Source organism: Salvia hispanica, chromosome 1 (genome assembly GCF_023119035.1).
Source record: "Salvia hispanica cultivar TCC Black 2014 chromosome 1, UniMelb_Shisp_WGS_1.0, whole genome shotgun sequence".
In the NCBI taxonomy this organism is placed as follows: domain Eukaryota; kingdom Viridiplantae; phylum Streptophyta; class Magnoliopsida; order Lamiales; family Lamiaceae; genus Salvia; species Salvia hispanica.
Genome location: NC_062965.1, coordinates 27,902,653 through 27,928,648, shown reverse-complemented (window position 1 = coordinate 27,928,648; position 25,996 = coordinate 27,902,653). Strand labels below are relative to the sequence as shown.

General features: G+C 36.1%; 4 protein-coding genes across 4 annotated transcripts; 1 reads left to right on the top strand and 3 right to left on the bottom strand.

The window, feature by feature from the left end:
• Positions 1 to 861: 861 nt before the first annotated feature.
• Positions 862 to 2,697, bottom strand: LOC125202664 (ankyrin repeat-containing protein At5g02620-like). Its single transcript, XM_048101112.1, has 2 exons — positions 2,127 to 2,697; positions 862 to 1,670 (listed from the first exon to the last, which is right to left on the bottom strand). The coding sequence occupies exons 1-2, from the start codon at positions 2,685 to 2,687 to the stop codon at positions 1,539 to 1,541; spliced, it is 693 nt and encodes a 230-aa protein (XP_047957069.1). The 5' UTR covers positions 2,688 to 2,697; the 3' UTR covers positions 862 to 1,538.
• Positions 2,698 to 8,963: 6,266 nt separating this feature from the next.
• LOC125202531 (ankyrin repeat-containing protein NPR4-like) lies at positions 8,964 to 10,504 on the bottom strand. The gene is made up of 2 exons (XM_048100940.1): positions 9,908 to 10,504; positions 8,964 to 9,789 (listed from the first exon to the last, which is right to left on the bottom strand). Exons 1-2 carry the CDS (start codon positions 10,478 to 10,480, stop codon positions 9,043 to 9,045), a joined length of 1,320 nt encoding a protein of 439 aa, XP_047956897.1. The 5' UTR covers positions 10,481 to 10,504; the 3' UTR covers positions 8,964 to 9,042.
• A 7,950-nt stretch (positions 10,505 to 18,454) lies between these two features.
• LOC125202855 lies at positions 18,455 to 21,593 on the bottom strand. Its single transcript, XM_048101332.1, has 2 exons — positions 21,092 to 21,593; positions 18,455 to 19,455 (listed from the first exon to the last, which is right to left on the bottom strand). The coding sequence occupies exons 1-2, from the start codon at positions 21,137 to 21,139 to the stop codon at positions 18,703 to 18,705; spliced, it is 801 nt and encodes a 266-aa protein (XP_047957289.1). The 5' UTR covers positions 21,140 to 21,593; the 3' UTR covers positions 18,455 to 18,702.
• A 2,092-nt stretch (positions 21,594 to 23,685) lies between these two features.
• LOC125205813 (ankyrin repeat-containing protein At5g02620-like) lies at positions 23,686 to 25,243 on the top strand. The gene is made up of 2 exons (XM_048104995.1): positions 23,686 to 24,287; positions 24,366 to 25,243. The coding sequence occupies exons 1-2, from the start codon at positions 23,715 to 23,717 to the stop codon at positions 24,660 to 24,662; spliced, it is 870 nt and encodes a 289-aa protein (XP_047960952.1). The 5' UTR covers positions 23,686 to 23,714; the 3' UTR covers positions 24,663 to 25,243.
• Positions 25,244 to 25,996: the final 753 nt, after the last annotated feature.

The window sequence follows — 25,996 nt, the reverse complement described above, 5'->3', positions numbered from 1 at the left end:
TTGATATTTTTATGCTTTCAACTGATAGTTCACAAGATTTTATTTTAAGATAGTTTTCAACGGAACTGCTCTCTATAATAATACTTTTATATAAATAAGAAGAAAAGAATAAAAAAACTAGCTATAGGAACAACGGCCAATAAAGAATGGTGGAAGAAGCACAAGAAAGGAAACTCTACAAAGCTGCATCAGATGGGGATGTAACAACACTTGTAGAACTAGTTCAAGATGATATCTTGTTCATGGATTCTCATTTCCATGTTCAAGAAACCTTCTACATATAGCTGCAATGCATGGACAAACAGCCGTTGTCGAAGAAGTGTTGGAGCGTAATCTGAGGCTAGCGCTGAGTTCAGACTCCCAAATATCGTCGCCCCTCTACATTGCAGCCACAGAAGGTCACGTCGAGATTGCCAGGAAATTGCTGTTAACAGCCCCAAAGATGTGCTGGTGGCATGACGAGCAAGGTATGAATCCCATTCATGTTGCTGCCATGAATGGGCATGTTGATATACTAGAAGATATCCTTGAAGAGAGTTGTTTGCTGTGTGTGAAACATGCTCAGCTTAGAGTGTTGAAGGTTTGGTGGAGAAGTTGGGAGAGCTTGTGTGTGCAAAGGATGATGATGGGGAGACATTATTGCATTTGGCTGCCTTGAGGTCATTATACGTACGTCAACTCCCTTTCTTTCTTGTCTTTATCATTTGAAGTATAACTTCTTATTAAATTATTATAAAAAAGTTTCAAACTATACAATACTTGGTGGAAAACCAAGCCGTAGATGGAAAAATGAGTAGAGTTGCAAGCAATATATATGAGTTACCTCAACTCCATTAGTATGAGGCCTTTTGGGAAGTTCGAAAGTCAAAACTGTAAATACTTAGCTTAAAACAGACAATACCATACTAACGTAGAGTTCGGGTATGCACTGAAGTACTTGGAATCGACTAGCGGCTCTCAAATACCCCCGCGTCTCCAATTTGTCGAAAATCCAGTAGAAAACACGCAGAGGGAAAGCATCAGCACTAAGATCTTGCTGCAGGCTCTTCTTCTTGAGCCAGAACAGATACAAACGCCTCACAACAAGAAAACACACCCATAACGCTACTAGTCCGAACATCACGCCCCCCATAATCTTGTTTCCCGTGGATCGCATAACATCATCCGGAAAGATCGTAGACATCGACTGTGTAAAGGTGACAAAGATAGCGAACAGCGCCCCAAGCATGGCGAGCATGGACATCAAGACGTACAGGTAATGGGGCTGGACAAAGGCGTGGAAAAGGAAGAGCGTGATCGTGATGAGGGAACACATGAAGGCCATCAAGTTGGCGCGTACAATGCTACGGTACGCCTCGGGATGGTAGAATGCCATCACAGCCTCGCCGGCTTTGCGAGAGGGGTTGGTGGTATCATCTCCAGCCCACACTCCGCCTGGGGGGCTGATCATCGCTTGGAAGGCCATCGTGGCAATCAGGACTGCCACCACCATCATGGTGTAGCTCATCTCGGGGATGGCTTCCAAAAATGAAAACTTCTCATCTTCTGTTAACAGACATTATGTGTGAGTAGGTAGAAGGGCTCTCCTTCAAGATTTGGACCGCAGTTTTGCCCATCCCGTTTCTTGTTTCCTGCTTTAGGACTTCGATTCCCACCAAGTATCGTACAATCTGAAATTTGTTCATAATACTTGATGATATGAGATAATTGGAAGGTAAAACCCCTACCATATATATCTTGGTAAATTAATGCAATAATCTTTTGATTTGGAGTAATTACAAATATGTAGGAAACTTTTTTTATGTTTCTTTTACTTTAACAATTTCGTGTTAAACCACGTGTTATTTCAAAAGTGATTTATATTTATGGGACAGAAGGCGTATAATAAATGAACTGATTGTGAAAGTATGTATCAAAAGATTGAAATATAGTTAAAGTTAAATCTAATTTTCAACGAGCTAGTTTCAAAAGTGAATCTAAATCAATAGTATTCCCCTAGCTATATCAAAAAAAAAAAAACTTCTCTTTTAAAATAAAAACTTTGCATAATTAGTAAAGTGAGAAAGACAATAAGAAAAAGTGATTTAAGTACTATTAGGGGAAAATGAGTTCCACCGTATAATTACCTCAAGTTGATTGCACCTAATAGCCAAATGCAATAATGTATCACTATCATCATCCTTTGTACACACAAGATCGCCCAACTTATCTACCAAAACCTTTAACACCGTAAGTTGAGTATGCTTATGTAGCACAGTCTGCCCGCGATGTAGTCTCTCCATCACGGGAAAACAACTCGCTTCAAGGAGATGTTCTAGAATCTCAACTTGCCCATTCATGGCTGCAACATGAACTGGATTCATGCCTTGGTCGTCGCGCCGCCAGCACATCTCTGGGGCTTTTGCGAGCAATATCGAGGATATCTCGACGTGCCCTCGTGCTGCTGCAATGTGAAGAGGCGATGATTTTTGGGAGTCCGAAATACAAGCTAGCTGCGGATTAAGGTTAAGCACTTGTTTAACAATGGATGTTTGTCCATGTATTGCTTCTATGTGGAGAAGATTTCTTGAGTATGGAAATAAGACTCCATGAACAAGATATGGATCTTCTTCAAGGAGATGTACAAGTGTTGTTACATCTCCTTCTGATGCAGCACTGTAGAGTTTCTTTTCTACTTCACTCACCATTCTTTTTCCACTAATTCTTTCTCTCTTGTTTTCTCGTCCTCTCTAGTTTAATTATTCTACTTCTTCTTATCCTTTTCTTATACTTAAATCAAAAAATGATCGATGTCTACACACCACACAGCCAAAGGGCCCAAATTGAAAAGGTTAATCATTGTTTAATCTGCAGATTCCAGCTGAAGAATAAAGAGCCGTTTGGAAAGAGCCGTTGGTGGAGGTTAGGAAGTTAGTTGTACAACTGGCTCTTGCCGATTGAGATATTTTTGTTTAGCTCTTTAGGTAGTGTTTGGTAAGGGCAGATAGAACAAGATAGTTAAGTTATCAATTTTAAATGAGCGTTTGGTAGCCTAGATAAAATATAAGTGTGGCCCGTATTAAATAGTCAGCCCGATCAAAGCAAACACAAAATAGCTATCTCACTATGATAAATAAGAGCAAGTGGAAAAAAGGTGTGAGTGTGTATCTATCTCTTCAAATTTATGCTCTCGACTTTAATAGCCCTCCCCCCACCCCACCTACAACCCACACCCCCACCAACCCCCTCTCTCTCTCCTGCTACTCCTCTCCCACCCCACCCTCCTCTTCCCCTGTTCACTTTCTCTCCTGCTACTCAACTTTCTCTCTCTATTGCTATTATTTATTTTATAGTAGTTACTGATTAATAAAGTTTACTATTATTAAATTTTTTTTAGGCTAAAATCATTAATTATGATATAAGTAAATTCAATATATAAAAAATAAATATAAGAAGGGCGTACATGTTTTTTCACACATATAACTAAATCATCACATTTCATATCTTAAGCTATCATTAGATAAAATTGTGTTATCTTATAAAATTAAGATAAATCATCTCACTTTGAGTTATCACATATTAAGACTTTTAACTACCAAACACCTCCTTAAGTGTTAGCTCATAGAGTATAAATAGGTTTAGATAATTGAGATTCAATCAATAAAATTGCTCTCATTTTTCTCTCTGTCTTTCTTCCCCAAATTCGTTTGGTAATTAGTCTGGTATTTTTGTGTTATGTTTGGATTCACAATTTCAACAATTATCAACACAGCTGCCTCACCTCTGTCACGTATTTATCTACATTTGTCTTTGGAAAAGACAAGAAGAAACAAATTGAAATGGTGTCACATTGTTTGAAGTTTGAACATAACATCCATATTATTCTAGTTACTATCACTTTTACGGGTGTGTATATATGAGTATACTCAGTGGCGAACCCAGAATTTTAATTATGGAGGTCCAAAATTAAACTTCAAAATAAATTACATAAATTAAATTATAAGGTTCAAAATATAAAAGTTAAATACAATCACATCATAACATTTTTCTTCTATTTTTCATCTTCTGAAATCGCTGCATAATAATATCATTGGTAACTTTATTCATGGGGGGTCCAAAATTAAACTTCAAAACAAATTACATATACTCCCTCCGTCCCACATTTGGAGTCACTTATTGTTATGGCTCGAGTTTTAAGAAAGAGTTGAAGTGTGTAATAAATGAAGTGATATGGTGGAATGTGTAATAAATGAAGTGAGATGGTAGAGTTGGTTGAAGGTGAGTCCTTTTTGACTTTTGATTTTTGTTATGGTTTATTTTAATGTAGATAATGTCATTTTGATGTAAATTTGATGAAGAAGGAGGTAAAATTGTATGACCAAATATGGAAAATTCTAAAAGTGACTCTTAAACTGGGACAGACTTTTATGGCAAAAAGTAACTCTTAATCTGGGACGGAGGGAGTATTAAATTATAAGGTTCAAAATGTAAAAGTTAAATACAATCACATCATAACATTTGTCTTCTATTCTTCATCTTCTGAAATCGCTGCATAAAAATATCATTGGTAACTTTAACAAACACGTCATTTTCTATATATAGAAGGAACTAAGCAGTCATTTAATAATTGGTCTCCCATGCTATTATGTAGAGAAGTCTTGATGATTTCATTGCTAAAAAGGCTCTTTCTACTGACGCAGTGATAACTAGTAAGATCAATAACAACTTAACTAATAAATAAATCATTGGAAAAACTCCATGTTTCCTTGTAGAAACCATCTTTGAGCAAGACCACTGATTCCTGATATTTGTGAAAACTTTTCATTTATGCGCACATCAAAAATAAAGTTCCCAAGTTAACTTTCAAGTTTAGACAATATGCTCAACGCTAGTGGAGGTTCAATTGACGAAGAATCAATGGAATAAAGTTTTTTGAAATAACGATTCATATACCTACAAAAATAGTCAACACAGATTAAGTTTGCAAAATATTTGATATTTTCTGTACTAAGATTAGCAAAATATAAATCATACACAAAAAAAGATAAAATTATCTTATACTTCACAACTAAAAGCATAAGAGTAACCAAAATATATAATATGCTCAAATAAAAAAATTTGCCTTTGCAAACAATAATTAATAACATTGGGACTCACGCTCACAAATCAAATAGTATATATATAAAACTATTAACACATTCACATCAAATAAAGAATATCAAATTACATACCTATACTTACTGCGAAGAACTCAAAAGTAGAAAGCTAAATTAAGGATAAACAGTTCATATAAATTTTGTTGAAAGCAATCTTTAATATTATATGTATTATAAATTATAATTAATATAAAATTACTAAAATACCCCTGATTTTTTTAAAGAATTGGTGGGAGGACCATGGGCCCCCCGCCCCTGAGTATAGTCCAAAAGTGGTCTTAAACATATGGTCATTTTATGATTTTGGTCCAATATATTATGTAATGAAACTTTATATTTAGGTAATTTGAAAAATATTCGTTTTTTATCCTTTTTTATGAAGCCGTAAAAAATAAATGGTCAACCCAAATTAAATTATTTTGATAGATCAATATTTTCTTGCTAATAATTTTAATATTTTCTAAATAATAATTCCGGCTCTTTTGAAAATTAAATTAAAATGCATCACACAAATTAATTTATTCAATCAACATAAATAGAATTTGTTTTAGGTACTCCCCCCGTCCCACAAAAGATGTCACACTTTCCTTTTTAATTTTTTGTTTCTTAGAACTATTCAAGCTAACAAAAATTTAGACAAGAACAAAAAATAGAGACAAATAATAAGTAAATAAAAACAAAAAAATTTAGTATTGTAAAGGGGGCGGTAATTAAGGCATATATAAAACAAATCTTTTAATTTAGTAATATCACACTTTCCTTTTTAGTTTGTCCCACAAAAGATGTCACATTTCCCTTTTCGGAAAAAAATTCTCTCTCACATGAATATAAAAATTATATTTTCTCTGTCCATTTAACACACAAAACAAAACCTCCTAAAATCATGTGCCGTCGTATAAGTGTGACATCTTTTTTGGGACGGATGGCGTATAATACAGTACAAGTATTATTTTTATAATATTATATTTTTAAATAAGTTAATTTTTTATTTTCAAATTTTTAGTATCTGAACGAACAAAAAAAATTGGATTAGCCAAAATTTTAAACCTGAATCGAAAACTGAAAAAAATGAACTTAATTTTAAATTTCGGTTTGGTTTGATTCATATCAAATATTCGATTTTCGGTTGTTGTGCTCACCTCTAAGTACAACCCCTACTAGAAAATTTTCTACGTCCGCCACTGGGGGTATTTATAGTGTGAAATATAGAAATAAATAAAAAATCGCCGGATCAGCAGTTTTATCGGCCCTAGGTTCGTGCAATAGTGTAACATCCCAAACTTTTGGACCTTATTATTATTATTATTATTATTATTAGCTTAACTACGAATAATTATAAATGAGTGATCAATGCAGTATTCAGAAAGTGCCCCTTTGTATTTTAAATATCGATCTATTGAAGGAATCAAGACGAAATATACAATAGAAGTTGTTTGCTTTACCACGATGAAAAAAAAAATCCAAATAATAGTGCATAATACAGCCGCGATGGATGTCGTATATTCCAAGTAAGTCCGTTATGTCAACGAGAATAACCACGTTCTTTATATTCTATTACCTATATAGGAAATAAAATTTGTGAAGTTAGAATAAACTATAATTAAATCAATTAAATTCATTAATGAAGAGTGAGTAAAAATTCTATAGTCAATTCACACCAAAGTGGCATAATGACTTGGTGTGTCTCACCAATAACTCCTTGACAAATAAAAATAAAAAGGACTCTCATACCACCTCAATTAAACACTTATTCACCTATTAAGTCATCCGTTAATTGTTTTATGGAAACTGAGAAAAGAAGATCACAATTTACGTGCTATATACAATTTATATGTAATTGGCCTCATAATCTATAGTACTAATATTTTATACATAAAAAAAGTAATCATATACATTATTTTTCATGTTAACAAAAAAATATTGTACAGTAGTATTACAATTTCTTAGATAATAATATTATGGAATTTTATGCGTAATAATCTTTTTTCTTGTTTTATACTGTATTTATATATGTATTTATAAAATTTATAAATAGATATTATGGATATAACTTTTGTTAGCATATTAAATTATACTACTAGTTTTCAATATGTTTTTAAAAGAATGTAAAAAAATAAAACAATAAAATAAAGGAGAACATCAATTATAAAATCAAGAACAAGGAGTATTTTTTTAATATATATTAAATACAGAAATAATAACATATCTCACTAGCTATGCACTTAAAAGAATGGTGATGATTTCTTCATTGTATTGATAATGAAAATCGAATACATATAAGAATATTTGTATAGGTTTGTGTTAAAATGACAACACCTCTTAAAGTGACACCGTGACACCACATATACAACAATATTATAAACGCTACACAACACTCTATAGATTGTTGTATAGTGTGTCGGATATTGTTGGCCAAGAAAAATTGCTCTATAATGTATACCATATTGCTGATAGTCTTTTTTATTTTATTTTTTTTGCCACGTGGCAGCTTATTATTCATCCATGTGTACAAATAATTGGCTATGAATGGTGGCATGATGTTATTTTAAGAGGTGGTGACACCCTAATACTCCCCTATCTGTATATTATGAGAGAGATAGGTTATATACACATAGAGAAAATTTGATACACATAAGAATGTTTTTATATTACGTGAGAAATATGTTATATACATATATATGACAACGCATATTCTTCCATATTGCCATATTTAATATTTTTGCCCACTTTCCATAAAACAATTAACGGATGTCTCAATTGCACCGCCAGTTTAGTATAGGTGTTTAATTAATGTGGCATGCGGGTCCCTTTTATTTCCATTTGTCAAGCAGTTATTGGTGAGGCACATCAAGTCATTATGCCACTTTGGTGTGGATTAACCATGGAATTTTTACTAAGAGTAAGATACCCAAATCTACACCCAACGGCTAAGATTCACCCCAAGTCCATTCAAAATCTTGGGAGGATTTCGTCCAAGTAAGAATTTAAGGCAAAGGAGAACAATATATGAACGCCTCAGATACCCCTCCAATGTCATAACACATATCGCCCACACCACAGCCTTCGTGTCATGCCTCATCACAATCTTCCTCGTAACCACTGGGCTCCCAGCTACGCACTTCTTCTTCATGGCAGTGGCTCTCTACGCGATGTGGGTGGCGCTAATGGCCATCGCGATCAGCTACGTGATGTCGGTGGATGTGATAACTCCGAATCAGAGGGTGCATTCGGTAGGAAACATGATTATGATGGTGGTGGCGGGGGCACTGAACATGTTCGGATGGGTATTGGTGTATGTTGCTGTAAGGCTTTTGTATCAGTCATGGAAGAATAAGAAGCGACGACAACAGGATCTTGGTGGTGATGTTTTCATACGACGTGTTTTCTATTGGATTTTTCACCGGTTGGAGACGGGGTTTTTTTCCAGAGCCGATCGTTAATTCGAAAAAGAAGATTTTATTATTCAAATTTCAAATGTTCCTTTATATATGATCTAGTATGAATGTCTGATGCCCTTACAGATCGCTCCGATGGTGTTTAAGGAGGTAATTGTGTTTGTAATATTTCTGCTGTGTGTATGATATATGTGTATATGCAGTGTATGTGCAAGGTGTGCATTGTGTACATGTAAATGGCAGTATGTGCAAAGTGTGAGTTATATGAGCATATGTGCATGCACAGTGTGTGAGTTGTGTGTTGTGTTTATGTAGTGTGTGTGCAATGTGTGTATTTTGTGCGTCCACGCGGAATGTGTGCATATGTAGTGTGTGTGCAATGAGAGAAAATTTGCATTTTTGAAATGAGAATATTATTCGTAGACACCTAAAATAGGAAAACGAGACTCGTTTGATTTAGTAGGATGATAATATCGTGACACATTCTTACTACAAACATGTAGATAAGAAATTTAAAGTATTTTGAATTGACCGTCTATCAAATACCCCCTCGTCTCCAACTTGCCAAAAATCCAATAGAAAAGACGGTGGTGGAGAGCTTCTACACTAATATCTATCTGCCGGTTCTTCTTATTGACCCACGACCGATACAACCGCTTAACATACTCATAACACGCCCATATCACTACAATAATGAGAAGCCCCCGCATAATCTTGTTTCCCCAGGCAGGGCTGACCTCATCTGGAGTGACCACATCCATCGACTTTAAGAAGGTGATCATGACAGCTGTCAGTGCCGCTCCCATGGCCATGCTGGACACCAAAATAAAGGCTGATGTGTAATTTTCCAGCTGGACCCTGAATGTGAAGAGGTACATCGCCAGGAAGGAACACAGGAAGGCCGTCGTGTTGGCGAACTTAATGCTCATGTATGCACTGGGATTGGTGGATGCCATCACAGCCTGCCCGGCTCTGCGAGAGTTCTTGGCGTCGTCTTCAGCCCATACTCCCCCCACGGGGGTGATGGCCGACTGGAAGGCCATTGTGGCAATCAGGACTATCACCACCATCAGGGTGTTGCTCATCTCCGGGATCACTTGGAAAATGAAGAGATCTGATTGATATTTTAAGAGCCTTTTCATCTTTACGTAGTTGGGGGTGGTTGGAGGACTCTCGTTCAAGATTTGGACCGCAGTTTTGCCCATCCCGTTTCTTGTTTCCTGCTTTAGGACTTCGATTCCCACCAAGTATTCTACAATCTGAAATTTGTGAATTGAAAGTTAGTGGAAAATTTAAGTTTTAGTAGTATTATAAAATACGAGTGAGAATGCATTATTAAAAATGGTAAAAGTGAAATGTGAATTGATGTTTAATTACCTCGAGTTGATTGCACCTAACAGCCAAATGCAATAAGGTATCGCCATCATCATCCTTTGTACACGCAAGATCTCCCAACTTCTCCACCAAAACCTTTAACGCCCTAAGTTGAGCATGTTTCACACACAAATGTAGCACAGTCTGCCCACGATGCAGTCTCTCCATCGCGGGAAAACAACTCTCTATAAGGAGATGTTCTAGAATTTCAACATGCCCATTCATGGCTGCAACATGAATCGGATTCATGCCTTGCTTGTCGCGCCACCAGCACATCTCCGGGGCTACTGACACCAATTTCGAGGCAATCTCGACATGCCCTCTTGCTGCTGCAATGTGGAGAGGCGATGATTCTTGGGAGTCTGAAATACACGCTAGCTGCGGATTAAGCTTCAACACTTGTTCAACAATGAATGTCTGTCCATGCATTGTCGCTACGTGTAGAAGATTTCTTGAACATGGAAATGAGACTCCACGAACAAGATATGGATCTTCTTCAAGTAGATGTACAAGTGTTGTTACATTTCCATTTGATGCAGCTTCATAGAGTTTCTTTTCTACTTCTTCACTCACCATTCTTTCTCCCACAAATTCTTCTTCTTTTTTCCCCTTTTATCTCTAGTTCATATTATCTCTTTACTTCTCTTCCTCTCTTTATACTTATTCACAAAAGATCGATGTCAAAACAGCCAAAGAGCACATGGTTTAAGGTTGGCTCACAAGCAAGTTCTACCTAATTTCCTCAATACTTCACAAAATATATTTTTAAAACAGTTGCCACTATCTACACTTGTCTTCGGAAGCGATAGCGAAGAAGATTCACATTGAAATGGTCACACATTGTTAGAACACAACAACAATATTATTCTAGATATACTGTAAAATATACTAGTATATCACTTTTGTTTTTTAAATAAACTTCTACAGAAATGTGGTCCATTCCACACTCAAACGATGGTTTGTATAAGGATGTCAATTCAACTAGAAATATGCACGACTGTCTCAAATAATCCGATAAAATTAGAGAATCAGGTCTATTATTTGCAGCTCGAATATAAAACTACTATACGGGCCAGCTCGAATATAAACTACTAATACTCACTCCACCAAAAAAATAGATTCTCTTTTCATTTTTTTTCGGCCCATAATATAGTCCATTCTATTTTTCATAAGTTTTTTTTCTCTCAAATGACGCGGGAGTCTTATTTTCTACTAAAATATAATCATTTTTTCTTATCTATTTCTTTTTTATTTCACTAACTGTGCATTAAAATCTATATCATTCCAAAAATTAACTATTTTTATAAAACGGTGTGAGTAATAAATCTAGGATTTATTATGTCCAAAGATTGAGACTCCTCGTCCCCATAGTTGATTCAACTCCATCAAAAAAGTTCAAAGCAGTACTACGGTATAATAATTATTTGTATTAATTAGTCATTAAATTGCAGTATTTTATTCTTTTTAAGAAAGTTTGAAGTAGTATTACGCTAAGAGCATCCACAATATGGCTAGTCACAAACTCCTTCTGCCATATCATTAGCACTAAAATTTCTCTTGCCACATTGTCAGGACAAGCAAGTGGACAAGTAATAGGCTAGCCACAACAATCAAAATTAAAAATCAAATTTATGGAATTAAACACAAAATACATAATTAAATTTACGACACATATACGGAAAAATGCAATAATTTCATTTAAAAAAAAAGTGCGTTCGAAAAAAAATTACATAATTAAAAAAAATACATAAAACAAAAATAACTATCGTCGTGCAGTCATCCGCGCCCACAACTCTACAATTAAATCCTTTTGGAGTTGAATATGGGCATCCACTTGGCGCATGTCGGCATGTGCCCGGAGGCGGCTGGTTTCATCGTGAGGTACCCCCCGTCGTACGTTGGCGGCGGCCACACCGTGGCTTGGACTGGCTTCATTATCGTCGTTGGCCCAACTAGTCAGTTGTACACCTTCATCTTCGAAAATCATGTTGTGCATGATAATACAGACGTACATTATATCAAGCAATGCAGTCGACATGCCACAAACGCATTGGATCCTTAATTGCCGCTCATCGAGCCTGGAGCACACTAAATACGCGCTCCACGTCCTTGCGCGCCGACTCCTGTCGTTCCGCAAAGTAGGCCTTAATGTCTTCATTTGCGCATCTGATCGTCTTCACAAAGACGAGCCACCTAGGGTATATCACATCCGCCAAGTAGTAGCCCATATCATGCCGGTTGCCGTTGGCGACAAAACGAGATGGTCGGACCGACACCACAGGCACTGCTCGTTGAAAAGGGGCGACGAGTTGAGGACGTTGAGGTCGTTGTTCGACCCAGCTAGCCCAAAATACACATGCCAAATCCACAGCCGGTAATTAGCTACGGCCTCGAGGATCATCATGGGATTCTTTCCCATGTAGCCGGTGGTGTAGAACCCCTTCCAGGCAGCGGGACAGTTCTTCCACTCCCAATGCATACAATCTATGCTGCCTAACATCCCCGGGAACCCATGCTTCTCCCCGTGCATCTGCATCAAATCCCAACAGTCTTCGGGGTAGGGTTTCGAAGATATACTGATCACCGAATATTTCAACGACGCCCTGACAGAAATACTTCGGACAATCCAGGGCGGTTGTCTCACCGATGTGGAGGTACTCGTCCCACATGTCTGCCGCGCCTCCGTAGTCCAACTTGCCTCGATTGCCGAGTGCACTTTTGAATAGCTGAGTGGTCGGGTCCGCTAGCCGCATCATGCATTAAGCGGAAACACCGATATCGACGCTCCAAAGCGTCAACGATATGCATAAACAGCTCCATGTGCATCCTAAAACGCCGCTGAACAGGTTGTCCCCAAACCGCGGCTGCTCTGCGAAGTAGTCGTCATATAGCCACCGATGTGCAGCTACGTGATCCCGATCAATCACCGCTCGACGGTGGACAATGGGTCGAGGGGCGGCTGCAAGGCCCTTTCTAACAGCCGCTCTGCCTCGCGGATCGTATAGGCCTCTAACTCTTCCAACACTTGCCATTCGAACTCCTCCTCAGCATCCCCACCACTACTACCACTACCACCCGCGTTACTCATTTCGCTTATTGCTATTGTACAGAAATTCAGAGAGAGAAAACTCGTTAAAACAAGCGGTGCAAATGAAAATGACGTTCAAATCGCGTATATATAGTGTTCCAGAAATTTAAAAAAAAAAAAGAAAAAAGAAGCCGTTGGCCGATCGCCAGCCTACAATGGCGGCGAGCCAATCGTTGAGCACATCGGTCATCGCTCGCCTATTTTTTCGCAGAATTGGTGCTCGCCGCCCATAATGGTTCGGCGAGTGGACCGGCCAGCGCCGGAAATCGGCTAGCCGGCTCGATCGCCGCCATTGGAGATGCTCTAAAAAAGTTAGTAAATTATTTTTGTCGATACAAGTATTTTAATCACCTATTCCGATGGGCATTGCCGCCATGCAACTTGTACAATAATTTTATAGATAAATAGGAGTACAATATTGCAAGTTGCAATATCAACTAGCCTACTAGATACCAATGTACTGTTGTTTGGGTTTTTCATGCATCTCTTTTGAATACTACTACTTGCAATATCAACTGGCCAACTAAATACCAATATACTGTTGTTTGGGTTTTCATAGACCTTTTCTTCAATAAATTAAGCATCTCTTTCTTGCAATATCAACTAGCCTACAAAATACCAATTAATATACTGTTAGTTTGGGTTTTCATAGACCTTTTCTTCAATAAATTGAGCATCTCTTTTGAATACTACTCCCTCCGCCTCCAAAGAAATAAATTTCATAGACCTTTTCTTCAATAAATTTCCTCAATACTTCGCAAAATATATTTTTAAAACAGCTGCCACTATCTACACTTGTCGGAAGCGATAGCGAAGAAGATTCATATTGAAATGGTCACACATTTTTAGAACACAACAACCATATTATTTTAGTTATATTGTAAAATATACTAGTATATCACTTTTGTTTTGTAAATAAACTTCTACAGAAATGTGGTCCATTCCACACTCAAATGATGATTTGTATAAGGACGTGAATTCAACTAGAAATATGCACGACAGTCTTAAATAATCCGATAAAATTAGAGAATCAGGTCTATTATTTTGCAGCTCGAATATAAAACGACTATACAGGCCAACCCAAATGGGTTGGCGGGTTAAGCGGGCTGACCCGATAGGGTTGCGGGTCAACCAGACATGTTGCACATTCCAATTAGAATAATACTCGCTCCATCCAAAAAAAATAATACTCTTTCCATTTTTTTCAGACCATAATATTGTCTATTCTATTTTTCATAAGTTTTTTTTTTCTCTCAAATGACGTGTGAGTCTTATTTTACACTAAAATATAATTTTTTTTCTTATCTATTTTTTATTTTATTTTACTAATTATGCATTAAAATCTATATCATTCCAAAATTACTATTTTTATAGGATAGTTATAGGATAGAGTGAGTAATAAATTTAGTATTTATGATCGATTAATATCTGTGACATGGAGGCGCATATTGTATTGGATTTTCCAAAGATTGAGACTCCCCGTCCCCCATAGCTGATTCAACTCCATCAGAAAAGTTCAAAGCAGTACTATGGTATAAAAATTATTTGTATGAATTAGTCATTGAATTGCAGTATTTTATTCTTTTTATATATATACTTTCCAGTTTCAGCTACAATGTTGAATAGTTTTATATTTATCATGTTTGAGGCCTATTCCTTTTAGAGAGAAGTATGTAATTGTACTTACGTATAGTAGTAAATTAGTAATACTCCCTCCGGCATGCTGGAATAGGAGTCCTATTTAGGTATGACACGGGTATTAGGAAATGTAAAGAAAAGTAGGTTGAATAAGTTAGCGAAATATGAGTGTCACTTGTATGTATTAATTTAAAACAAAATATGAGTGGATTAAGTTGGTGGAATGTGGGATACTTACCATTTATGGTAAAAGTTAAATAAGACTCTTATTGTGGGACGGACCGAAATGACAAAACATGACTTCTATTATGGGACAGAGGGAGTATTATCTAACGTGGACTTCAAATTTAATCTTTCCAAAATGCATTTTGCATATTTTAAGTATCTGACTTAAGAAAAAAATATTGCTACAAGTATCTAAATTAGAAAAATATTACTACTTAAAGTCTTTTACTTTCATTTTTAACCTTAAACTCTAAAAAGAGTATAAAAGAATTTATTTAGTTTTTCTCTCTTATATATCCTCTATTTTTTTGACACAACTTCTCTTTTCTTTCTCTTTTTTTTTCACGTGATACTATTAAAATGACAATTATATTTTCATAATACTACTTATTATTTTAGCTTGAACAATATAATTTGATACAATCTTAAAACTTAAATTATGTTATTTTCTTCAAAATAGTTAATGTCATTTTAGTTTATCAAATGATATTATACCTTTTTTGTCCAAAAAAAAAACGTAAATGGTCTGAGTTTAAATACATAATTGACAAAGTAAAATCATAATGATATTTTACCTGATTGGATCTTTACCATATTTTTCCTAATTCAGGCGTCTGGAAGGTGCAAAGTACATTTTTAATAGATTAACCATATTTTTCCTAATTCAGGCGTCTGAAAGGTGCAAAGTATATTTTTAATAGATTAAATGGTAAGTAGGTCTTATATTCTACTAATTCATTTCACTCACATTTTATTATAATATTAATATAAAAAGTAAATTTCATATTTGACTAACATTTTCAACCCAAGAGAAAAAGTAACGTCATGTATGAAGACACGACGACACTCAAAGTCCAAATAAAAACCAACAAGTCTTCAATTCAAGCTCAACACCACCCAGCTCGTCGCCGCTCAACCTGCACATAGGGAAAATACATGCAGGGCTGAGTACTACTCCCTCCGTCCCGCTTAAGATAACACGTTTTCCTTTTTAGTTTGTCCCAACTAAGATGACACATTTCCTTTTTTAGTAACTTTCTCTCTCCAATTAATACACTCGACCACTTTTTCTCATTCCTATTAAAATATCCATCTATCTCTATCTCTCTACTTTAATACCTACACCCACCTTCTCTCTCTCCAATTAAACACTTTAACCAATAACTCCTAAAATCCCGTGCCGGCTAATCAATGTGTCATCTTACCCGGAAGGAGGGAGTATAAAATACTCAGTGGACTCATGCCGAAAACAAGTTATAAAAAATATTTATTTTTTATCATGCCATTGTTAGGTAATCATCGGGGTTTTAGCTTTTGAAAGGCCCGAGGCACCAAAATATTCCATTTTCCAAAATCACGACTGCGCAGTCATTTTCCCATAGACATTTACCATATCTGCTCATACAGGACTTGGAATGTGGCCACAAACCAAGTCACTTGACCGGCCAACCCGTACGCTGACACACGTTCTACCATAGGTGTACACTAATCCCAGTAGGGTTTGCAGCCCTACAAGGACCTGAATTCGATTGAAATAATAAATGGCAAAGCCATTTCAGATAGGCACGTTAAAACAAAATATGGCATGATAAACGTATTTGCATTTCATTTCCATTGATAAAACAGTTAGGACATCGTCCTTATTTAAATGAAAGTCCACCTCAAGTGCTTAATCTGAAATTATTTTTTTTCCCTTAATATCACGTCTCACTTGCAAGGAATCACCTTTAGCATTTAAATAACACATAGATCAACACAACCTTTCAAATAAATAAATAAGATTCATGCATGCTACTTGCTCAATCAAGATTACAATTTTTTCCCAATTAAAAATTTAAGTATTTCGATTAATTCCGGTCACTCGTGCCCCAAAATTTTTGCAAAGAGATAAAACAAACGACGAGCATTTAATTAGCTCCATTCTATTCCCAACAATTATTTTAAATCAGCCCAAGGACGGAAACACATCGGCCCAACTCAAATTAAAACAAAAACCCACTCACTTGGCCCAAATAAATAAACTCATAAAGAAGGGATTAAAAGTAGTAGTAACTCAAAAGAAGTCAAACATGTACCCCCATTCAAAAATACACGTAAAGCACACCCTCCCTTCCACTTTTAAAGCGAATAGAAGTTTCGAAAGAATATTAGAGATTTCAAATAAAAAGGAGGTCAAAGCTCCCATTCCAGAATTTGTGTTCTCTCATTTCTCCCTCAATTCTCTTTCTTAATTTACAGGACATACCACTCCTACACCTCTCTCTCTCTCTCTCTCTCTAGTCTCTACTGTATTTATCAAGAAGGGGACACCGAAATTTCTTTACTCCTTCCTGCAGGCCGTTGCCGACATTCAAACTCCAAACGGGCAGCCCCGTGCTCCGATTTAAGTTAAGTCCAGTTATAAATCTTTGGTTCTTCAATTCGATTTATTTGGTTTATTCGATTAGGCAAAGTGATGGTGAGATCAGTAGCGTACTAACATGAGATGCAAGGCATGGGATTTGGCATTAGAGAAAGGTTATACCTTGAACAAATCAGCCACGAACGAATTAGATATGAGAGCAACGAATGAAGGGCTTCTTCATTCAATTTGGGACCAATTAGTTGACTGAATTTGAATACAGATTGGGATTAATTTTGGGAACAAGATTTGTATATTGGAGAGATAACTGAAAAGAGCGCGTGGAGATGGCGGAGAAAGATTTCTAGCGCTGATTGCATTGAAAAGAGTCATAGAGCACTCCCAATGCTCTCCCTAAAAACTCCCTTATTTCTCCCTAACTCCTGCCACATCAGCGCCACATCAGCACCAAAATTTATCCCCAGTTTTTAGCCAACTTTTAGCCAACTGCTCCAATGGTTTCTCCCTTATTTCTCCCTAACTCAACATTTCATTTTTACATCATTACTAATTTAATTGTTTTATTTTTATATATAATAAAGCTAGCTAATTTATAAGACAAGACAAATAATAGTAATAAAGTTCGTTGTATTAAACACGAGTAAAAAATTACAACGACGAAAATTAAAAAAACATAGGGGGGAAATTATTTTAAATTAATTATTAAATTTTAAATTTATAGGGGGGGAAATAAAAAAAAAAAAACTATTTTTATCGCCGGATTATCGCCCACAGTGGTCGGCGATAATCCGGCGATAATCCGGCGAATTTTCGGGATTCGGCGTTAATTCGGTAGAATTAACGCCGGATTATCGCCGATTCCTCCCCATTGCCGGCGAATTTTCGGCGATAATCGGCGATAAAACGCCGAATTTAACGCCGAGTGCATTGGGAGAGCTCTTAGGGCTCAATAAAAGGGATTAGAATTTGCGTTCACGGGTGTAGGATTTAATTAAATCAATTTGAGCTCAAGACCCTTATATTTTATTTAAATTGTGTAGACCATAAATTATTTTTCACAAGATTGGGTTCGTGTATTTTTTTTTAATTTATCGAACCCAACACCGAATTGAGTCCAATAAATATTCATCATGGAAAGAAATTATTCATATATACAAAATTAATTCTGTCAATGCACATTCAAACCCCAAATCAAATTAGGTCAAAAGAATATCAAAAATCATAATTTACTCGCCAATTAATCCACGGACTTCGCGGCATTAAACGCAAAAAAAGTTCAAAAGGTGGGGCGTTACAATTGGAGCACCCTAGGTAAGTCATAGGTTGAACGCGGGTTTGGGCCAGCTTAAATAAACAACAGGATTCAGCCCAGTAGAAGTAATACCAAGCCCAATAGCAATAACTAGATCCTTATATCCACATCGTGGATACCCTAAAATGATAAAACCGTAACACATTCATACTATACAAACATATAGATACAAATCATGCAAGTATTTCGAATCTCTGAAGGAATCTCGATAACCTGAGCTTCTCCATCTTCTCAAAAATCCAATAGAAAAGACAGCGGTGGAAAGCATCATGACTACGATCAATCTGCAGATTCTTCTTATTTCGCCACGACCGATACACATGTTTTACATAAACACCACACTCCCATACGAGCGCAAATATGAGAAGCCCCCACATAATCTTATTTGCGGTGGGAGAGCTGAGCTGATATGGAGTGACCGCGTCCATCGACGTCAAGAAGGTTACCATGACAGCTACCAGCGCCGCTCCCATAGCGAGGAACGACACCAATGCGAAGGCAAATGTGTAATTTCCGAGCTGGACCCTGAAGGTGAAGAGGTACATCGCGGCGAGGGAACACAGGAAGGCCGTGGTGTTGGCGCGCCTAATGGTCATGTATGTAAGGGGATGAGTAGATGCCATCACGGCCTTTCCGGCCATGTGAGAGGAGTTGTGGTCATCTTCACCCCATACTCCTCCTGCAGGGCTGATGGCCGACTGGAAGGCCATCGTGGCGATCAGGACTGCCACCACCATCATGGTATTGCTCATCTCCGGGATCACTTGGAAAATGAAGAGATCTGACTGATATTTTAAGAGCGTTTTCATCTGTAAGTAGTTGCGGGTGGTTGGAGGACTCTCCTTCAAGATTTGGACCGCAGTTTTGCCCATCCCGTTTCTTGTTTCCTGCTTTAGGACTTCGATTCCCACCAAGTAGTCTACAATCTGAAATTTGTTCATAATATGCATAATCTCTCAGTTGTTAATGCTTTTGAAATTTGACCATCATATGAATTGTCAAAGATCCGAAAGAAAATTTGTTTTCGGATGTTTGACACACATGGTTGAGCCGAATCAGCTACTCAATCATCGAACAATCGACAGAAAATTAACAACAAGCGAGGATAATTTATACAACGGGCTTCGAAAATCTACAGTGGACATGAATATTGTTGGCAATTGAAACTAAAAATATAACATATGACTGTCCCACATCGGTGTCAAGAGAAAACTGAAACTAGTATATAAGTCTCATGGGCCCTCCTCCTATCACCAATTGGTTTTAGGATGGAACCCATGGATTTCTATCATGGTATCAGAGCGAGTCGCCGACTGTGGGTCAAATTTAACTGAAACCAAAAAATGACTGATCCAGCAGTATATCTGGACTTAAAAATTTGGCCAAGTGGTCCAACCGATTGAAAAAAAATTGGGCCATTTGTCCAATCGATTAGAAAAAATCCAACCCCTCCAAGGTGAACCTTGAAGGGTTGGTTTTAGGATGGAACCCATGGATTTCTATCAGATATGCTTGTTAATTTGAATCCTATAACTTGAGCCAACAAAAGAGGTGTACTCTCTCTATCTCATAAAAATAAACTACATCTGTCATTTCGGTTATTCTGATAAAAGTAACAATTTCTGTTTTAGGAAACTTTAATTTTTTTTCTATTCAGGAACTCGTTATCCACTGAGAATACTCCAATTACTTTTTTATTTATTTTTTCTATGGAACAGAAAGATTATAATAAATGAACCGATTATGAAAGTGCGAATCAAAAGATTGAAACATTGTTAAAGTTAAATCTAGGGCAGGGTAAATATACCGAAAAAACGGTATATCGATCGTATTGAAAAATATCAAATTTTTGGTATACCGAAATTTCCGGTACGATACAATACCGTATCGTAAGTTTTTGGTATATTAACGATATGAATTTTCATATACCGCGATATATCGTTTTATATCGAATATATCATATTATTGGTATATCGAAATATATCGAAAATCAATACGTATTGAATTATCGATACATACCGTTTATACTGATACAATAACAATATAATTAATTTTTTTAAGGTTAAAAATTTAAAATATAGATATCTATTTAATTTCGATATACCGTTCATAACGGTATACCGAAGTTTGGTACGATATACCGAAATTTCGATACGGTAACGATATAGATATTATCCATACCGAAATTTCGGTATTACCGAAAATTTTGATACGGTAATGATATGAAATTCTTTCATATCGATATTTTCGATACAATAACGATACAAAATTTTCGATACGATACAACGTATCGACCCAACCCTAGTTAAATCTAATTTAGTACAAGCTAGTTTCAAAAGTCAAATCTAAATCAATTTTGCTTTATCCGGTTCCCATTAAATGTCTCATATTTGTCTGATATGGGTTTTAAGAATTGTTTGACTTTGTAAAAGGAGGTGGATGAAAAAAGTTAGTGAAATACAAATCTCATTTTATTTGTGAATATAATGAGTTAGTTGAATGTGAGATCTACTTAAAGTAGTAAAAGTAAAATGTGACACGTGAGAGTTGGTATGTAATTACCTCGATCACACCTAACAGCCAAATGCAATATAGTATCGCCATCATCATCCTTTGTACACACAAGATCTCCCAACTTCTCCACCAAACACTTTAACGCATCAAGTTGAGCATGCTTGACACACAAATGCAGCACAGTCTGCCCACGATGCAGTATCTCCAACGCGGGGAAACAACTATACTTAAGGAGATGTTCTAGAATCTTAAGATGCCCATTCATGGCTGCAACATGAAGCGGATTCATGCCTTGGTCGTCGCGCCGCCAGCACATCTCCGGGGCTTCTTCCAGCAATTTCAAGGCAATCTCGACATGCCCTCTTGCGGCTGCTACGTGTAGAAGATTTCTTGAGCATGGAAATGAGACTCCATGAACAAGATATGGATCTTGTTTAAGTAGATGTACAAGTGTTGTAACATCCCCACTTGATGCAGCGTTGTAGAGTTTCTTTTCTACTTCTTCACTCACCATTTTTTCTCCCACTAATTCTTCCTTTTTTTTTTCTTTTTTTTTTTCTCTCTCTCTCTTTTTATCTCTAGTTTTTATTTACTTCTTCTTGCCCTTTTCTTATACTTATTCATAAATGATTGATGTCCACTCACCACACACAGCCAAATGGCCATTGTCTTAGGTTGGCTACAAGCATCCTAATTTCCTCACTACTTCACAATATATATTCCGATAAGGTATTAAATACTAGTGCTAGTATAAGCGTTGTGGTATTTTCAACACAGCTGCCTCACCTCTGTCATGTATCTATCTGCATTTGTCTCTGAAAACGATAGTGAAGTTGAAACAAATTGAAACAACATTCGAACAATTACTCAAAGAATGAATGTATAGTTTCATTTTCAATCAATTAATCTCTTCACATATATATAGGGCCAACTGGGAAAAGGGATAGTCGAAATCGCTTTAAAACTAAGTGCTCCAAATTAAAATACTCGAAAACAATTCCGACGAGACTAATATAACATAAAATGTGCATGATCTAATTAACAATGTGAAAGTGAAATCACTTTTAGGCGTGGGCTTCTTGATTAGAGTATTTCTTGAAGAAATTGTATCACTTGTTTAGGATTAAAAATCGAGCTATAGCGACGCATCATTATGCTAAATGTGTCAAATAAACTAAGGATTCACGAGTGCATGCACATTATGCAATTGCTTTTAGTGTTTCAGATACATTTCATTTGTTGTGTTCAACTAATCAAATTTGGATAACAGGACAAAAAATAAGAGAGTGAATATTTTTGGAATTGACTAAATACACCACATGGTAAGGACTAACGTCTCACTTATATATATTAGTTTTAAATGATATATGAGTTAAATGAGTTAGTGAAATGTGATGTCTATTTATCATTAATAGTAATAATGAATCGGGACTCTTATTTGCGCACGGACCAAAATGAAACGGAACTCCTATTGGTGGACGGAGGAGTATTACTTACGGTTATGCCGATGGGCATTGCACCCATTCAACTTGTACATTGATGGTTATGCCGATGGGCATTGCACCCATTCAACTTGTACATTGATTTTATCGATAATTACAATATTGCAAGTTTTTATCAAATACTAGGTATACTAAATAGACCAATATACAGTTGTTTTCATTGTCCCTTTTCTTCAATAAATTAAGCATCCCTTTTGAATATAAAAGTCTCCAATCTCCATGGATCCTACACTTTATTAATTTGTTTAATAATGCCTTCATGCATGTAGTATATAATAATATTTATTTGATAAAATTTCTCAATATAATATCCTGATAATCGAAATATTTTTTTAAAAATATTCATTAGCTTTAAATTATTTAATTGAAATTAAAACCAACTTGATTAATTAAATAATTATATAACCAAATAATTAACTAGATTTGTTTTATAAAAACTCCTTATTTTCTTTGATTATCCCCTTTATATTGTAATCATTTGAGATTTAAAAGCCAAATTAACGCATCAATTTATTAATCATGCCGACGGTTAATATTATCGCATTATTATTTATTTTTATTTGATATAGATGGAAATAAAAGTAAAAGTCAGCCTAGCTAATTCATTAGCCAACGGGTCCAATCCACCATTCGATGAAATTGTGGCCCATCATTATTATAGTTTTCATAGTCATAAATATAATAGTGAACATTTTAAAATGACAGAGGTGGGGCAGCTGTGGAAAATGCTAACCAATATTCTTGTCAAATTCTCACCATAAAATATATTTTTTTTATGATAACCACATTTCACACGCACACTACCCACACTTAGTATCAATTATATCATTTTTACTTACAAAATGTATATGGAATTGAATTATTCTTTCAAATATAATTTCGTAGAATTTCAATTATAATTCAGTTTTAATTCCGTGTATCAAATGGATCCGGAATTCTTTGCATAATTAATTTTTGTGAGGTTTACTTAATTTTTTAAAAAATTTCTATGAGGTCTTTAATTTCTTGAAAATGGGAAATCGGCAGCAATTTAGTCAACTTTAAAATAAGGAACCTGACCCTACCTTATCACACGAGTTTCTTTGTCTGATCATTTGTGCATAAGAAGAAAATGAGAAATTAATGAAGTAGAGGAAAAAAGACATTAATATTTAATTAGTAGAGCAAGAATGGCGACTGAGGCAGTAGAAATGAAACTCTATGAAGCTGCATCAAAAGGGGATGTAACAACTCTTCAACAACTAGTTAAACAAGATCCATATCTCATTCATGGAGTTTCATTTCCATGTTCAAGAAATCTTCTACACATAGCAGCAATGTACGGACAAATAGCCATTGTTGAAGAAGTGTTGAAGATTAATCCGCTGCTAGCTCGGATTTCGGACTCCCAAAAATCGTCACCTCTTCACATTGCAGTGGACCAAGGGAACCTTGAAGTCACAAAAAGATTGTTGTTGGTGGCCCCAGAGATGTGCTGGTGGCGAGACGATCAAGGGATGAACCCGGTTCATATTGCAGCCATGAAAGGGCATTTTATTGTTTTAGCGGAGTTGCTTCAACGGGATCTATTTCCCGCCCGGGAGAGAGTGCATCGCGGTCAGACCGCGTTGCACTTGTGTGTGAAACATTGCCAAATTGAGACATTGAAGATTTTGGTGGAAAAATTGGGAGACTTAGTTTGTGCAAAGGATGATGATGGGGAGACGCTCTTGCATTTGGCTGTTAGATCCAATCAACTTGAGGTATATATTTTTTGTATATGTATGTTGCTAATTAATTAGATTCTAGTAGTAATTATACTATTGTATCAACAATTTCAGATTGTACGATATTTGGTGGAAAGTAACAAAATAAAGAAACTAGCAACGAATTCCACTGGCAAAACAGCACTGGATATCTTGCACGAGAGCTTTCGCGACACAAGCACATATTTAGAAATGCGAAGAATATTGCATAACGTCTATCCCCAGTCGATCGTCGAGCACTTTCCTAAGTTGACCGACATGACGATGGTGGTGGTTGTCCTGATAGCCACGATGGCGTTCCAAGTGACGGTCAGCCCCCAGGGGGCGTGTGGCAGGATGACACGCCATCACACAACGCGGGCAGAGCAGTGATGGCCACCACTCATCCTAAAGTCTATGAACACTTCATTAGTGCTACCACCACGGCTTTCATTTCAGCGATCGTCACAATCCTCCTTATCAGCACCGGAGCGCCACAGGTGAACTTCTTTTTTCTGGCGATCGCGACCTATTCCATGTGGGTGGCGATTACGTCTATTGGAGTGAGTTATGGAGTTTCCTTAATTATGACCAATCCTATGGAAACAAAATCAGTTGGCAACATAGTTGTCATAGTAGCCTCTGTTTTCGTCTTCGTTTATTTATTACTGTTCCTCTACTTTCCAATACGTAAACTTGTTTCGTCGTTGCTTAGAAGAATGCAGAGGTTGCAACAAGATCTTATAGACGATCCCGAAAAACTTCCCAAACCTGCGCCGGTTTCGACGTATGTAAGAATACAGAGTTGGCTACAAGTTCTTACAACTACTCCCTTGAAGGCATTGTTGGAAAAGGGGGAGTAAGGACTTTTGCCTTTCCTTATGCCACGGCTTACAGTTTGGTTTGTTTTAAAAGTTTTGTTGAATTTTTCGTCTTCATTTTGTTTTGTATATTTCCTTCGGTTGTAGTTGAAAAAGCATCCCACGGATCGATATTTTCTCGATCGCAAGACATATTATTGCACTATTAGGTGCTATTTGATTCGTTAGATAAGATAATAATGTGATACATTATTAGATAAGTCAAAAATAAAATTTGTCTAGGATAAATAGTCACAGAGGTCGATGTGAGATAATTAATCATGAAATACAATATAATTTTGGCATTATAGAGACGGTCCACTATACTTTCGGCAGAAGAAATTTATGCATAATTTTTATTGGATGGTGAAGTAATTTATGCCCACTTTAGCCGTTAACTAATCCTGCAAAAAATTTTGGCGTTCTCCTTTTATCTGATCTTTGTCACTAGATTAAGATAGTAGGTTTTCATTAATTAAAATCGAATCATTTTCTAATTAATACTCCAACTTATAATTTATAGCCGTTAATGCATATCTCTCCATTATCTATAAATAGATAAAAATACATTTGTCTCATATCTTTCTCCAACTTATTAACTCCAAATCAAACCGAAAATAAAACCAACTTAATTAATAAAGTAACTAAATAATCAGACTCTTTGATTATCCCAATATGTTCTAGCTAGTAATTATTTAATATTTTAAAAGCCAGAAATTAAATGGAAATGATAAATAAACGTGTGGAATGGGCCACAAAACCAAAAATTTAAAGTGATATATACTCAAATAAAATGGTTGTTATGTTCAAACAATGTGTCACCATTTCAATTTGTTTCTTCCTTACTATCTTTTTCAAAGACAAACG